General features: G+C 51.1%; 1 protein-coding gene across 1 annotated transcript in view; it reads left to right on the top strand.

Annotated features, from left to right (window-relative positions):
* Nucleotides 1-17,246, top strand: part of LOC144493937 (dynein axonemal heavy chain 6-like) — an 814,395-nt gene that overhangs the window by 431,780 nt on the left and 365,369 nt on the right. The window contains exons 38-39 of the mRNA XM_078213513.1: nt 5,384-5,516; nt 16,781-16,860. Coding sequence (XP_078069639.1) covers nt 5,384-5,516; nt 16,781-16,860 — 213 coding nt within the window. The remainder of the gene's footprint in view (nt 1-5,383; nt 5,517-16,780; nt 16,861-17,246) is intronic.

Raw genomic sequence — 17,246 nt, 5'->3', positions numbered from 1 at the left:
ATCTTGTAATTGCCTTCCTTCGTCAAACCACACACAAGCTTGTCGAAAAGGTAAGACTTTACAAACATTACATTTATATTTAGCTGTCTGTCTTTATAAGAATGAAGTTAAAGAATGAAACCATGAATAAATAACTTATATTCATGCCAGAAGCAGTATAAACAAGGGGAGATTAGCCACAATGAAGGGTTATGTTTGTGATACATTCTAGGTACAAAATCCATTAACCCTTTAGGTACAAAATACATTGAATACAAAAAACATTAACCCTTTCCGTCCTTCATGCTCCCCTACTGAAACATCGACCACCTGGCCGGCTCATTCCCCAATACCAGGTCCAGTATGGCCCCTTCCCTAGTTGGACTATCTACATACTGTTTCAGGAAGCCCTCCTGGATGCTCCTTACAAACTCTGCCCCATCGACACCACTAGCACTAAGTGAGTCCCAGTCAATATCGGGGAAGTTAAAATCACCCATCATAACAACCCTGTTACTTTTACACCTTGCCAAAATCTGCCTACACATCCGTTCCTCAATCTCCCACTGGCAGTTGGGTGGCCTATAGTAAACTCATTTAATAAATTTAATTAATAAATTCATTATTAGAAATTTGGTTCCGAGCTGTTTTTCTATTTTCCACTTTTGTGGGGTTCCCATCTTTTTTCAGACAGACCCACTCACTCACTCACTCACTCAGTCACTCACTCACTCAGTCACTCACTCACTCAGTCACTCACTCACTCAGTCACTCACTCACCTCACTCACCTCACTCACTCACTCACTCAATCACTCACTCACCTCACTCACCTCACTCACTCAGTCACTCACTCACTCACCTCACTCACCTCACTCACCTCACTCACCTCACTCACTCACCTCACTCACCTCACTCACCTCACTCACCTCACTCACTCAGTCACTCACTCACTCAGTCACTCACTCACCTCACTCACCTCACTCACTCACTCACTCTCTCACTCACTCAATCACTCACTCACCTCACTCACCTCACTCACTCACTCACTCACTCACTCACTCACCTCACTCACCTCACTCACCTCACTCACTCAGTCACTCACCTCACTCACCTCACTCACCTCACTCACTCAGTCACTCACTCACTCACCTCACTCACCTCACTCACTCAGTCACTCACCTCACTCACCTCACTCACCTCACTCACCTCACTCACCTCACTCACCTCACTCACTCAGTCACTCACCTCACTCACCTCACTCACCTCACTCACCTCACTCACCTCACTCACTCAGTCAGTCACTCACTCACCTCACTCACTCACTCACCCACTCCCACTCTCACTCACTCACTCACTCCCACTCAGTCACTCACCTCACTCACTCACTCACTCACCTCACTCACTCACTCACCTCACTCACTCACTCACCTCACTCACTCACCTCACTCACTCACTCACTCACCTCACTCACTCACTCACCTCACTCACTCACTCACTCACTCACTCACTCACCCACCCACTCACCCACTCCCACTCACTCAGTCACTCACTCACCTCACTCACCTCACTCACCTCACCTCACTCACCTCACTCACTCATTCACTCACTCACCTCACTCACTCACTCACCCACTCCCACACAGCCACTCACTCACCCACTCCCACACAGCCACTCACTTACACTTTCCCACACAGCCACTCACTCACCCACTCCCACTCAGTCAGTCACTCACTCACCTCACTCACCTCACCTCACTCACTCACCTCACTCACTCACTCACTCCCACACAGCCACTCACTTACACTTTCCCACACGCACCCTCACTCACCTCACTCACTCACTCACCTCACTTACTTCACTCACCTCACTCACCTCACTCACTCACTCTCTTTACACCAATCTGAGGTCTTTATCTGCTTCAAGAAGACAACCATCATCCCGGTACCAAAGAAAAGCCAGGCAGCATGCCTTAATGACTATCATTCGATGGCTCTGACATTCCACATTATGTCGTGCTTTGAAAGGTTAGTCATGGCATGAATCAACTCTGACCTCCCAGATCCTGGATCCACTACAGTTTGCCTATCGCTGCAACAGGTCCACAGCAGACGCCATCTCCGTGGCCCTGCACTCAACCTTGGAACACCTAGATAACAAAGACATCTATGTCAGACTCCTATTTATTGACTACAACTCAACCTTCAACACTTATTCCTACAAAACTCATCTCCAAACTCCATGGCCTGAGGCTTGGCTCCTCCCTCTGCGAGTAGATTCTAGACTTCCTAACACACAGAATGTAATCATTAAGGATAGACAACAGCACCTCCTCCACGATTAGCCTCAACACAAGTGCCCTGCAAGGCTGTGTTCTCAATCCTCTATTATGTTCCTTTTACACCTATGACTGTGTGGCCAAATTCCCCTCCAACTCCATTTTCAAGTTTGCTGATGACACCACAGTAGTGGGTCGGATCTCGAACAATGACGAGACAGAGTATGAGAGAGAGAAACTGGTGTACTGGTGCGGCAACAATAATCTCTTAATGTCAACAAAATGAAGGAGATAATAATTGAATTCAGGAAGACTAGTGGAGATCATGCCCCTGTCTACAGCAGGGATGAAGTGGAAATGGTCAAGAGCTTCAAGTTTCTAGGTGTCCAGATCACCAATAACCTGTCCTGGCCCCTCCACGTCAATGCTATAGTTAAGAAAGCCCACCAACGCCTCTACTTTCTCAGGAGGCTATGTCCACTATGACTCTCACCAACTTTTACAGATGCACCATAGAAAGCATTCTTTCTGGTTGTATCACAGCTTGGTATGGCTCCTGCTCTGCCCAAGACCGCAAAAAACTACAAAGGGTTGAGAACGAAGCCCAGTCCATCACACAAACCAGCTTCCCATCCATTGACTCTGTCTACACTTCCTGCTGCCTCGGAAAAGCAGCCAGCATAAGAACTAGAAGCAGGAGTAGGCCATCTGGCCCCTCAAGCCTGCTCTGCCATTCAATAAGATCATGGCTGATCTTTTCGTGGACTCAGCTCCACTTACCCGCCCACTAATCCTTAATTCCTTTTTTGTTCAAACATTTATCTATCCTTGCTTTAAAAATGTTCAATGAGGTAGCCTCAACTGCTTCACTGGGCAGGGAATTCCACAGATTCACAATGCTTTGGGTGAAGAAGTTCCTCCTCAACTCAGTCCTAAATCTGCTCCCCCCATAACTAAGGCTCCCACGCACACTGGACATTCTCTCTTCCTCCTCCTTCCATTCGGAAAAAGGTACAAAAGTTTGAGGATGCGTACCAATCGACTCAAGAATAGTTTCATTCCTGCTGCCATCAGACGTTTGAATGAATCTACCCCATATTAAGTTGATCTTTCTCTACAGTTGATTAAGTTGATCTTTCTCTACACCCTAGCTATGCTATGCTTTTCTCTACACCCATGCTGCAACTGTACAAAACTCTGGTGTGGCCGCATTTGGAGTATTGCGTACAGTTCTGGTCGCCGTATTATAGGAAAGATGTGGAAGTGTTGGAAAGGGTGCAGAGGAGATTTATCAGGATGTTGCCTGGTATGGTGGGAAAATCGTACGAGGAAAGGCTGAGGGGCTTGAGGTTGTTTTCGTCAGAGAGAAGAAGGTTAAGAGGTGACTTAATAGAGGCATACAAGATGATCAGAGGATTAGATAGGGTGGATAGTGAGAGCCTTTTTCCTCGGATGGTGTTGGCTAGCACGAGGGGACATAGCTTTAAATTGAGGGGTGAGAGATATAGGACAGATGTTAGAGGTAGGTTCTTTACTCAGAGAGTAGTAAGGGCGTGGAATGCCCTGCCTGCAGCAGTGGTGGACTCGTCAATGTTGAGAGCATTCAAATGGTTATTGGATAAACATATGGATGATATTGGAATAGTGTAGATTAGAGGGGCTTTAGATTGGTACCACTGGTCGGCGCAACATCGAGGGCTGAAGGGCCTGTACTGCGTTGTAATGTTCTATGTTCTATGACTGTAACACTACATTCTTCACTCTCTCCTTTCCATTTCCCCTATGTACCCTATGAACAATATGTTTTGGCTGTATAGCACGCAAGAAACAATACTTTTCACTATATACTAATGCACATGACAATAATAAATCAAATCAAATCACTCACTCACCCCAACAAAGTACAAGTTTTTGCGGTCAGAACTCTGAAGAGCACAGAGAATAGCTGGCGACTCGAGAATGATATCAATGGTTTGGTTGAGTGGGCAAATGGAATTCAATCGAGAAATTGTGAGGTACTGAATTTGGGAAGGGAAAATAAAGCAAGGGGAAACGCCATGAATGGGAGAGAGGTTGAGGAGGTGAAAGACTTGGGTGTGCATGTCCGCAGATCTTTAAAGGTAGCAGAATAGGGAGACAAGGTGTTTGTTGTTGCTGTTGTTTTGTGTACAGTTTTGGCCAGCACATTACAGGATCCCTCCTGTAATGTGCTGGAGAGCGTGCAGTGGAGATTTACAAGAATGTTTCCAGGGCTGAAAAATTGCAGCGATGAGGAGAGATTGGAAAGTCTAGGGTGTTTTCCTTAGAACAGAGGAAGCTAAGGTATAACCTAATGGAGGTGTTATCAAATTTGATGCCCCTTTACTATCCTCTTCACTAGCAACTATACGGCCAGTTTTTGTGTCATCTGCAAATTTCTCAAACATGACCCGCACATTTAAGCCTAAATCATTAATATATATAAAACAGACAGCAAGGCCGCAATACTGAGCCCTGTGGAACACCACCAGGAACTGTTTTCCTCCTGTTTTACTGGGGTTGGGGTTCTCAAGGACCAGGATTACACAGATGGCAATCACATTGCTTTGCAGACTCCTGCAGAAAGTCAGCAAGGCCTCATGTGTCCTGCTTAGTTGCAGCCAGTTGTGCCTTTCACAGCTTCACCCCCAAAAAAAGGCCTAAACCTGGACACTGGGGTCACCTGAGCTACTTTAAGGACTAAGTACTGTTATGATCTCCACTCAGAGGGTTTCTCATGGCCTACTGTGAAGGGGCATTAATGCATATTTCATCGCGTAACACTACCTTTCAAATCTGTACCTTATCTTCTCTCACACCTTCAAATATGGGAATAATCTTTCTGAACCTAATTTCAGACATGCCACATATCCTGCTTTACCACAACCCAGCCAGGACAATAATCACCACAAGACTGCATAATCTCAGTTCCAAATCCAAAAACCCCAATGCTGATTTAAGATCTGGGTCTTACTCATTATCACCAATATGGCCGATAGCGCACTCTGACTCAAAATGACCATAGACTTCCTGTCAACATACTGGAGGCGCAGGTGGCTCTTGAATCTGGAATGCTTAGCCTAAAATTTGATTTTGTTGGTTTTCTGCAGGTGAATCTGGTGTTGGGAAGTCTGCTCTCATTGAAGAAATGCTTTCAAAGCTTCAGGAACCCAAAGGCACGTTGATCCAACCAAAGACCATTCTTGGGAACATCTTCTATTACAACGAGATGAAACGTGAAAGGTGAGCTGGCATGGGTCGACAATAGTGAAAATCGGCAACATAGGAGTGTGGTGAGCTGGCTAATCCATGGCTTCCCTTTCTTGATTAATTCATAGGAACTATGTAACCCATGAAGGCATCAGCCATGTCAAGCCAATTTTTGTGCTTGGGGGGCCAACTTTTTTTTAATTCATTGGATGTGGGCCTTGCTGGCTGGGCCAGTATTTATTGTCCATCAATGAGGACATTTCAGAGTCATAGAAATCATAGAAACCCTACAGTGCAGAAGGAGGCCATTCGGCCCATCGAGTCTGCACCAACCACAATCCCACCCAGGCCCTACCCCCACATATTTACCCGCTAATCCCTCTAACCTACACATCCCAGGACTCTAAGGGGCAATTTTTAACCTGGCCAATCAACCTAACCCGCACATCTTTGGACTGTGGGAGGAAACCGGAGCACCCGGAGGAAACCCACGCAGACACGAGGAGAATGTGCAAACTCCACACAGACAGTGACCCGAGCCGGGAATCGAACCTGGGACCCTGGAGCTGTGAAGCAGCAGTCAAATCACATTGCTGTGGATCTGGAGTCGCACCGAGGCCAGGCCAGTAAAGATGACAGAATTCCTTCCCGAAAGGACATTCGTGAACCAGTTGGGTTTTTATGACAATTATTGAATTCAAATTTCAGCATCTGCCATGGTGGGATTTGAACTCAGGTCCCCAGAGTATTACCCTGGGTCTCTGGATTACTAGTCCAGCGACAATACCACTGCGCCACTGCTCCCCCCACAACGGTCCAGTCCAACTCTTGGCTTACTTGTTTGGGTCACTGTGTTTAATTAACTTGACTTGCAGCTTGAATCCATTTAGCTGTCTTTCTTCCATGTTCCTCGATACCAATAAAAATCAAACAATCTCAGCCTTTGAGGAAGAGAGTTTGAGATTGTCACTACCCTTTGTTTGAAGAAATGCTTCCTGACATCCCTTCTAAATGGCTTTTAACTTCAGGATTGTACTGCCTTGTTCTGGATTACTCCATTAGAGGAATATGGAGCAGATATAGTCATTCGGTCGGACAGTGCAGAAAAGGCCCTTTGGCCCATCGAGTCTGCACAGACAATAACTACCACTAAAGTCACACGAATCCCATTTTCCTGCACCTGTTCCATAGCCTTGAATGTTATGATGTTTCAAGTGCTCATCCAAATATTGTTTAAAGCTGGTAAGGTTTCCGGCCTCACCTAGTGTCCCCGGCCGTGCATTCCAGATTCCCACCACTCTCTGAATGAAAAACCTTTTCTCAAATCCCCTCTGAATCTGCTTCTCCTCACCCTAAAACTATGCCCCTCGTGACTGACCCCTCAACCAAGGGGAACAGCTGCTCACGACTCACCCTGTTTGGATCAGTCATGAGGTAACTGATTGGTGGGAAACATTTAATGGGTTTAGTAGCTGACTCCTGTTCGAAGCAAATGCACCAATTATCCATTTCACAACAAAATGATACTCACTGTTCTTCCATGAATAAGGTTTTGTACCTTTGAACTTTGCCGAATCAAGCAGCTGACTTAATACCTCAGCAGAAAGATGGAAGCTCTGAGGGTTCCCTCCCTCAGCACCGCATTCACATGCCACACAGGAGAGGCATTCCATTCTGCTGTACGATTTCGATTCACCTTGGAGGCAATTGAGTGATGGACGGAGTCAGGGTGACTCTATACTTGGGCTGTGGATGGTTGGGTGAAAGGAATAATGTGAAGGATGGCGAGGGGCAGAGAAAAGGGAACCTTTAGTAAGTGCTGCACTGTCAGAGGGTCAGTACTGAGGGAGTGCCGCACTGTCAGAGGGTCAGTACTGAGGGAGTGCCGCACTGTCAGAGGGTCAGTACTGAGGGAGAGCCGCACTGTCAGAGGGTCAGTACTGAGGGAGTGCAGCACTGTCAGAGAGTCAGTACTGAGGGAGTGCAGCACTGTCAGAGGGTCAGTACTGAGGGAGATCCGCACTGTCAGAGGGTCAGTACTGAGGGAGTGCAGCACTGTCAGAGGGTCAGTACTGAGGGAGATCCGCACTGTCAGAGGGTCAGTACTGAGGGAGTGCAGCACTGTCAGAGGGTCAGTACTGAGGGAGTGCAGCACTGTCAGAGGGTCAGTACTGAGGGAGATCCGCACTGTCAGAGGGTCAGTACGGAGGGAGTGCTGCACTGTCAGAGGGTCAGTGCTGAGGGAGAGCCGCATTGTCAGAGGGTCAGTGCTGAGGGAGAGCCGCACTGTCAGAGGGTCAGTACTGAGGGAGTGCCGCACTGTCAGAGGGTCAGCACTGAGGGAGTGCCGCACTGTCAGAGGGTCAGTACTGAGGGAGTGCCACACTGTCAGAAGGTCAGCACTGAGGGAGTGCCGCACTGTCAGAGGGTCAGTACTGAGGGAGTGCCACACTGTCAGAGGGTCAGTACTGAGGGAGTGCCGCACTGTCAGAGGGTCAGTACTGAGGGAGTGCCGCACTGTCAGAGGGTATGTACTGAGGGAGTGCTGCCACACTGTCAGACGGTCAGTACTGAGAGAGGGCCGCACTGTCAGAGGGTCAGTACTGAGGGAGTGCCGCACTGTCAGAGGGTCAGCACTGAGGGAGTGCCGCACTGTCAGAGGGTCAGTACTGAGGGAGTGCTGCACTGTCAGAGGGTCAGTACTGAGGGAGTGCCGCACTGTCAGAGGGTCAGTACTGAGGGAGTGCCGCACTGTCAGAGGGTCAGTACTGAGGGAGTGCCGCACTGTCAGAGGGTATGTGCTGAGGGAGTGCTGCCACACTGTCAGACGGTCAGTACTGAGAGAGGGCCGCACTGTCAGAGGGTCAGTACTGAGGGAGTGCCGCACTGTCAGAGGGTCAGCACTGAGGGAGTGCCGCACTGTCAAAGGGTCAGTACTGAGGGAGTGCCACACTGTCAGAAGGTCAGCACTGAGGGAGTGCCGCACTGTCAGAGGGTCAGTGCTGAGGGAGTGCCGCAATGTCAGAGGGTCAGTACTGAGGGAGTGCCGCACTATCAGAGGGTCAGTACTGAGGGAGTGCCGCACTATCAGAGGGTCAGTACTGAGGGAGTGTTGCACTGTCAGAGGGTCACTACTGAGGGAGTGCCACACTGTCAGACGGTCAGTACTGAGAGAGGGCCACACTGTCAGAGGGTCAGTACTGAGGGAGTGCCGCACTATCAGAGGGTCAGTGCTGAGGGAGTGCCGCACTGTCAGAGGGTCACTACTGAGGGAGTGCCGCACTGTCAGAGGGTCAGTACTAAGGGAGTGCTGCTCTGTCAGAGGGTCAGTACGGAGGGAGTGCCGCACTGTCAGAGGGTCAGTACTGAGGGAGCGCCGCACTGTCAGTGGGTCAGTACTGACGGAGTGCCGCACTGTCAGAGGATCAGTGCTGAGGGAGTGCCGCACTGTCAGAGGGTCAGTACAGAGGAAGCGCCGCATAGTCAGAGGATCAATACTGAGGGAGTGCCACACTGTCAGACGGTCAGTACTGAGGGAGTGCTGCACTCTCGGAGGGTCAGTACTGAGGGAGTGTTGCACTGTCAGAGGGTCAGTACTGAGGGAGTGCCGCACTGTCAGAGGGTCAGTACGGAGGGAGTGCCGCACTGTCAGAGGGTCAGTACTGAGGGAGTGCCGCACTGTCAGAGGATCAATACTGAGGGAGTGCCGCACTGTCAGACGGTCAGTACTGAGGGAGTGCTGCACTCTCGGAGGGTCAGTACTGAGGGAGTGTTGCACTGTCAGACGGTCAGTACTGACGGAGTGCCGCACTGTCAGAGGGTCAGTACTGAGGGAGTGCCGCACTGTCAGATGGTCAGTACTGGGGGAGTGCCGCACTGTCAGAGGGTCAGCACTGAGGGAGTGCCGCACTGTCAGAGGGTCAGTACTGAGGGAGATCCGCACTGTCAGAAGGTCAGTACTGAGGGAGTGCTGCACTGTCAGAGGGTCAGTACTGAGGGAGATCCGCACTGTCAGAGGGTCAGTACTGAGGGAGTGCTGCACTGTCAGAGGGTCAGTGCTGAGGGAGAGCCGCATTGTCAGAGGGTCAGTGCTGAGGGAGAGCCGCACTGTCAGAGGGTCAGTACTGAGGGAGTGCCGCACTGTCAGAGGGTATGTACTGAGGGAGTGCTGCACTGTCAGAGGGTCAGTACTGAGGGAGTGCCGCACTGTCAGAGGGTCAGTACTGAGGGAGTGCCGCACTGTCAGAGGGTCAGCACTGAGGGAGTGCCGCACTGTCAGAGGGTCAGTACTGAGGGAGTGCCACACTGTCAGAAGGTCAGCACTGAGGGAGTGCCGCACTGTCAGAGGGTCAGTACTGAGGGAGTGCCACACTGTCAGAGGGTCAGTACTGAGGGAGTGCCGCACTGTCAGAGGGTCAGTACTGAGGGAGTGCCGCACTGTCAGAGGGTCAGTGCTGAGGGAGTGCTGCCACACTGCCAGACGGTCAGTACTGAGAGAGGGCCGCACTGTCAGAGGGTCAGTACTGAGGGAGTGCCGCACTGTCAGAGGGTCAGCACTGAGGGAGTGCCGCACTGTCAGAGGGTCAGTACTGAGGGAGTGCCACACTGTCAGAAGGTCAGTACTGAGGGAGTGCCACACTGTCAGAGGGTCAGTATTGAGGAAGTGCTGCACTGTCAGAGGGTCAGTACTGAGGGAGTGCTGCCACACTGTCAGACGGTCAGTACTGAGAGAGGGCCACACTGTCAGAGGGTCAGTACTGAGGGAGTGCCGCACTATCAGAGGGTCAGTGCTGAGGGAGTGCCGCACTGTCAGAGGGTCACTACTGAGGGAGTGCCGCACTGTCAGAGGGTCAGTACTGAGGGAGTGCTGCTCTGTCAGAGGGTCAGTACAGAGGGAGTGCTGCACTGTCAGAGGGTCAGTACGGAGGGAGTGCTGCACTGTCAGAGGGTCAGTACTGAGGGAGCGCCGCACTGTCAGTGGGTCAGTACTGACGGAGTGCCGCACTGTCAGAGGGTCAGCACTGAGGGAGTGCCGCACTGTCAGAGGGTCCATAAGACCATAAGACATAGGAGCGGAAGTAAGGCCATTCGGCCCATCGAGTCCACTCCACCATTCAATCATGGTTGATTTCAACTCCATTTACCCGCTCTCTCCCCATAGCCCTTAATTCCTCGAGAAATCAAGAATTTATCAATTTCTGTCTTGAAGACGCTCAACGTCTCGGCCTCCACAGCCCTCTGTGGCAATGAATTCCACAGACCCACCACTCTCTGGCTGAAGAAATTTCTCCTCATCTCTGTTCTAAAGTGACTCCCTTTTATTCTAAGGCTGTGCCCCCGCGTCCTAGTCTCCCCTGTTAATGGAAACAACTTCCCTACGTCCATCCTATCTAAGCCGTTCATTATCTTGTAAGTTTCTATCAGATCTCCCCTCAACCTCCTAAACTCCAATGAATATAATCCCACGATCCTCAGACGTTCATCGTATGTCAGGCCTACCATTCCTGGGATCATCCGTGTGAATCTCCGCTGGACCCGCTCCAGTGCCAGTATGTCCTTCCTGAGGTGTGGGGCCCAAAATTGCTCACAGTACTCCAAATGGGGCCTAACCAGTGCTTTATAAAGCCTCAGAAGTACATCCCTGCTTTTGTATTCCAAGCCTCTTGAGATAAATGACAACATTACATTTGCTTTCTTAATTACGGACTCAACCTGCAAGTTTACCTTTAGAGAATCCTGGACTAGGACTCCCAAGTCCCTTTGCACTTTAGCATTATGAATTTTGTCACCGTTTAGAAAATAGTCCATGCCTCTATTCTTTTTTCCAAAGTGTACGACCTCGCACTTGCCCACGTTGAATTTCATCAGCCACTTCTTGGACCACTCTCCTAAACTGTCTAAATCTTTCTGCAGCCTCCCCACCTCCTCAATACTACCTGCCCCTCCACCTATCTTTGTATCATCGGCAAACTTGGCCAGAATGCTCCCAGTCCCGTCATCTAGATCGTTAATATATAAAGAGAACAGCTGTGGCCCCAACACTGAACCCTGCGGGACACCACTTGTCACCGGTTGCCATTCTGAGAAAGAACCTTTTATCCCAACTCTCTGCCTTCTGTCTGACAGCCAATCGTCAATCCATGTTAGTACCTTGCCTCGAATACCATGGGCCCTTATTTTACTCAGCAGTCTCCCGTGAGGCACCTTGTCAAAGGCCTTTTGGAAGTCAAGATAGATAACATCCATTGGCTCTCCTTGGTCTAACCTATTTGTTATCTCTTCAAAGAACTCTAACAGGTTTGTCAGGCACGACCTCCCCTTACTAAATCCATGCTGACTTGTCTTAATCCGACCCTGCACTTCCAAGAATTTAGAAATCTCATCCTTAACGATGGATTCTAGAATTTTGCCAACAACTGAGGTTAGGCTAATTGGCCTATAATTTTCCATCTTTTTTCTTGTTCCCTTCTTGAACAGTGGGGTTACAACAGCGATTTTCCAATCTTCTGGGACTTTCCCTGACTCCAGTGACTTTTGAAAGATCATAACTAACGCCTCCACTATTTCTTCAGCTATCTCCTTTAGAACTCTAGGATGTAGCCCATCTGGGCCCGGAGATTTATCAATTTTCAGACCTTTTAGTTTCTCTAGCACTTTCTCCTTTGTGATGGCAACCATATTCAACTCTGCCCCCTGACTTTCCTGAATTGTTGGGATATTACTCATGTCTTCTACTGTGAAGACTGACGCAAAGTACTTATTAAGTTCCTCAGCTATTTCCTTGTCTCCCATCACTAGATTACCAGCGTCATTTTGGAGCGGCCCAATGTCTACTTTTGCCTCCCGTTTGTTTTTAATGTATTTAAAGAAACTTTTACTATCATTCCTAATGTTACTGGCTAGCCTACCTTCATATTTGATCCTCTCCTTCCTTATTTCTCTCTTTGTTATCCTCTGTTTGTTTTTATAGCCTTCCCAATCTTCTGACTTCCCACTACTCTTTGCCACATTATAGGCTCTCTCTTTTGCCTTGATGCATTCCCTGACTTCCTTTGTCAGCCATGGCTGCCTAATCCCCCCTCTGATAACCTTTTGTTTGGGATGAACCTCTGCACTGTGTCCTCAATTACTCCCAGAAACTCAGTACAGAGGAACCGCCGCACTGTCAGAGGGTCAGTACTGAGGGAGTGCCACACTGTCAGAAGGTCAGCACTGAGGGAGTGCCGCACTGTCAGAGGGTCAGTGCTGAGGGAGTGCCGCACTGTCAGAGGGTCAGTACTGAGGGAGTGCCGCACTATCAGAGGGTCAGTACTGAGGGAGTGCCGCACTATCAGAGGGTCAGTACTGAGGGAGTGTTGCACTGTCAGAGGGTCACTACTGAGGGAGTGCCACACTGTCAGACGGTCAGTACTGAGAGAGGGCCACACTGTCAGAGGGTCAGTACTGAGGGAGTGCCGCACTATCAGAGGGTCAGTGCTGAGGGAGTGCCGCACTGTCAGAGGGTCACTACTGAGGGAGTGCCGCACTGTCAGAGGGTCAGTACTAAGGGAGTGCTGCTCTGTCAGAGGGTCAGTACGGAGGGAGTGCCGCACTGTCAGAGGATCAGTGCTGAGGGAGTGCCGCACTGTCAGAGGGTCAGTACAGAGGAAGCGCCGCATAGTCAGAGGATCAATACTGAGGGAGTGCCACACTGTCAGACGGTCAGTACTGAGGGAGTGCTGCACTCTCGGAGGGTCAGTACTGAGGGAGTGTTGCACTGTCAGAGGGTCAGTACTGAGGGAGTGCCGCACTGTCAGAGGGTCAGTACGGAGGGAGTGCCGCACTGTCAGAGGGTCAGTACTGAGGGAGTGCCGCACTGTCAGAGGATCAATACTGAGGGAGTGCCGCACTGTCAGAGGATCAATACTGAGGGAGTGCCGCACTGTCAGAGGGTCAGTACTGAGGGAGTGCTGCACTGTCAGAGGGTCAGTACTGAGGGAGTGCCGCACTGTCAGAGGGTCGGTACTGAGGGTGTGCCGCACTGTCAGAGGGTCAGCACTGAGGGAGTGCCGCACTGTCAGAGGGTCAGCGCTGAGGGAGTCCCGCACTGTCAGTGGGTCAGTACTGAGGGAGTGCCGCACTGTCAGAGGATCAATACTGAGGGGGTCCCGCACTGTCAGTGGGTCAGTACTGAGGGAGTGCCGCACTGTCAGAGGATCAATACTGAGGGAGTCCCGCACTGTCAATGGGTCAGCGCTGAGGGAGTGCGACACTGTCAGAGGGTCGGTACTGAGGGAGTGCCGCACTGTCAGAGGGTCGGTACTGAGGGAGTCCCGCACTGTCAGTGGGTCAGTACTGAGGGAGTGCCGCACTGTCAGAGGGTCGGTACTGAGGCAGTGCCGCACTGTCAGAGGGTCAGTACTGACGGAGTGCCGCACAGTCAGAGGGTCAGTACTGAGGGAGTGCCGCACTGTCAGAGGATCAATACTGAGGGAGTCCCGCACTGTCAGAGGGTCTGTACTGACGGAGTGCCGCACTGTCAGAGGTCGGTACTGAGGGAGTGCCACACTGTCAGAGGGTCAGTATTGAGGAAGTGCTGCACTATCAGAGGGTCAGTACTGAGGGAGTGCTGTACTATCAGAGGGGATGTACTGAGGGAGTGCTGCCACACTGTCAGACGGTCAGTACTGAGAGAGGGCCGCACTGTCAGAGGGTCAGTACTGAGGAAGTGCCGCACTGTCAGAGGGTCAGTACTGAGGGAGTGCCACACTGTCAGAAGGTCAGCACTGAGGGAGTGCCGCACTGTCAGGGGGTCACTACTGAGGGAGTGCCACACTGTCAGAGGGTCAGTATTGAGGAAGTGCTGCACTATCAGAGGGTCAGTACTGAGGGAGTGCTGTACTATCAGAGGGTATATACTGAGGGAGTGCTGCCACACTGTCAGACGGTCAGTACTGAGAGAGGGCCGCACTGTCAGAGGGTCAGTACTGAGGGAGTGCCGCACTATCAGAGGGTCAGTGCTGAGGGAGTGCCGCACTGTCAGAGGGTCACTACTGAGGGAGTGCCGCACTGTCAGAGGGTCAGTACTGAGGGAGTGCTGCTCTGTCAGAGGGTCAGTACGGAGGGAGTGCTGCACTGTCAGAGGGTCAGTACGGAGGGAGTGCTGCACTGTCAGAGGGTCAGTACTGAGGGAGTGCTGCTCTGTCAGAGGGTCAGTACGGAGGGCGTGCTGCACTGTCAGAGGGTCAGTACGGAGGGAGTGCTGCACTGTCAGAGGGTCAGTACTGACGGAGTGCCGCACTGTCAGAGGGTCAGCACTGAGGGAGTGCTGCCACACTGTCAGACGGTCAGTACTGAGAGAGGGCCGTACTGTCAGAGGGTCAGTACTGAGGGAGTGCCGCACTGTCAGAGGGTCAGTACTGAGGGAGTGCCACACTGTCAGAAGGTCAGCACTGAGGGAGTGCCGCACTGTCAGAGGGTCAGTACTGAGGGAGTGCCACACAGTCAGAGGGTCAGTACTGAGGGAGTGCCGCACTGTCAGAGGATCAATACTGAGGGAGTCCCGCACTGTCAGAGGGTCAGTACTGACGGAGTGCCGCACTGTCAGAGGGTCGGTACTGAGGGAGCGCCGCACTGTCAGAGGGTCAGTACTGAGGGAGTGCCACACTGTCAGAGGGTCAGTATTGAGGAAGTGCTGCACTATCAGCGGGTCAGTACTGAGGGAGTGCTGTACTATCAGAGGGTATGTACTGAGGGAGTGCTGCCACACTGTCAGACGGTCAGTACTGAGAGAGGGCCGCACTGTCAGAGGGTCAGTACTGAGGGAGTGCCGCACTATCAGAGGGTCAGTGCTGAGGGAGTGCCGCACTGTCAGAGGGTCACTACTGAGGGAGTGCCGCACTGTCAGAGGGTCAGTACTGAGGGAGTGCTGCTCTGTCAGAGGGTCAGTACGGAGGGAGTGCTGCACTGTCAGAGGGTCAGTACTGAGGGAGTGCCGCACTGTCAGAGGGTCAGTACTGAGGTAGTGCCGCACTGTCAGAGGGTCAGTACTGAGGGAGTGCCGCACTGTCAGAGGGTCAGTACTGAGGGAGTGCTGCCACTGTCAGAGGGTCAGTACTGAGGGAGTGCCGCACTGTCAGAGGGTCAGTACTGAGGGAGTGCCGCACTGTCAGAGGGTCAGTACTGAGGGAGTGCTGCCACTGTCAGAGGGTCAGTACTGAGGGAGTGCCGCACTGTCAGAGGATCAGTGCTGAGGGAGCGCCGCACTGTCAGTGGGTCAGTACTGAGTGAGTGCCGCACTGTCAGTGGGTCAGTACTGAGGGAGTGCCGCACTGTCAGAGGATCAGTGCTGAGGGAGTCCCGCACTGTCAGAGGGTCTGTACTGAGGGAGTGCCGCACTGTCAGTGGGTCAGTACAGAGGAAGCGCCGCACTGTCAGAGGATCAGTGCTGAGGGAGCGCCGCACTGTCAGAGGGTCAGTACTGAGGGAGTGCCGCACTGTCAGAGGGTCAGTACTGAGGGAGTGCCGCACTGTCAGAGGGTCAGTACTGAGGGAGTGCCACACTGTCAGAAGGTCAGCACTGAGGGAGTGCCGCACTGTCAGAGGGTCAGTATTGAGGTAGTGCCGCACTGTCAGAGGATCAGTGCTGAGGAATATAGTGTTCAATTCTGGCCGCCACACTACCAGAAGGATGTGGAGACTTTGGAGAGGGTATAGAATAGATTTACCAGGATGTTGCCTGGTATGGAGGGCATTAGCTATGAGGAGAGGTTGGAGAAACTTGGTTTGTTCTCACTGGAACGATGGAGGTTGAGGGGCGACCTGATAGAAGTCTACAAGATTATGAGGGGCATGGACAGAGTGGATCGTCAGAAGCTTTATCCCAGGGTGGAAGAGTTAATTACTAGGGGGCACAGGTTTAAGGTGCAAGGGGCAAGGTTTAAAGCAGATGTATGAAGCAGATGTTTTACACAGAGGGTGGTGGGTGCCTGGAACCCGTTGTCAGGGAGGTAGTGGAAGCAGATACGGTCGTGACTTTTAAGGGGCGTCTTGACAAATACATGAATAGGATGGGAATAGAAGGATATGGTCCCTGGATGGGTAGGGGGTTTTAGTTCAGTCGGGCAGCATGGTCAGTGCAGGCTTGGAGGGCCGAAGGGCCTGATCCTGTGCTGTAATTTTCTTTGTTCTTTGTACACTTCCTAAACACCTGATTGGAGTGATTGACGTTGTGTGAGGCAGTATATAAATGCAGCTTCTTTCTTTATTGCTCTCAGAGACAAGGAATAAATGTTCTTTTCTTTTTGTCCTACATGTAGTAGCTTGGTGGCAGGAATCAGCCATCTGACAGAAGGTTTCAATTGGACAAAGGACTCTGGACCACTCTGCGTTGACGGAGGTATGGCACGTCACCATAGCGACCGAGTGAGAATGATGCTGGGTGTTAAAAGCAGAAAGCTTCTCTCTCCACAGAAAGCTTCTTCACATGATTGTGTCATTTTCCGAATGTTATCCATCAGCTTCCCTGATTCACCCCCTCCCGCCTCCGCTCTCAACAAGCCCTCTGATAGTCAGGTGATGTGAATTGCTGCACATCTCTTGACCTTGTCAAGTGCTTTGTTTTCTGTGATCACACAACGAGAGCTTGTCGACAGCCTGTGAATGTCACCAGAAGGGATCATCTGAATCCTATTCCTGAATGTTTCATTCCCAGAATACCTGATTCACCACTCAGTGTGTGGGGCCACTTAAACCTTAATCAGTGCTTCTTATTTACACTGTCAA

The sequence above is a fragment of the Mustelus asterias genome, chromosome 5, assembly GCF_964213995.1.
Source record: "Mustelus asterias chromosome 5, sMusAst1.hap1.1, whole genome shotgun sequence".
Taxonomy (NCBI): Eukaryota; Metazoa; Chordata; class Chondrichthyes; order Carcharhiniformes; family Triakidae; genus Mustelus; species Mustelus asterias.
Note: the sequence above shows the minus strand (reverse complement) of the source record. Positions and strands in the feature narration are given on the sequence as shown.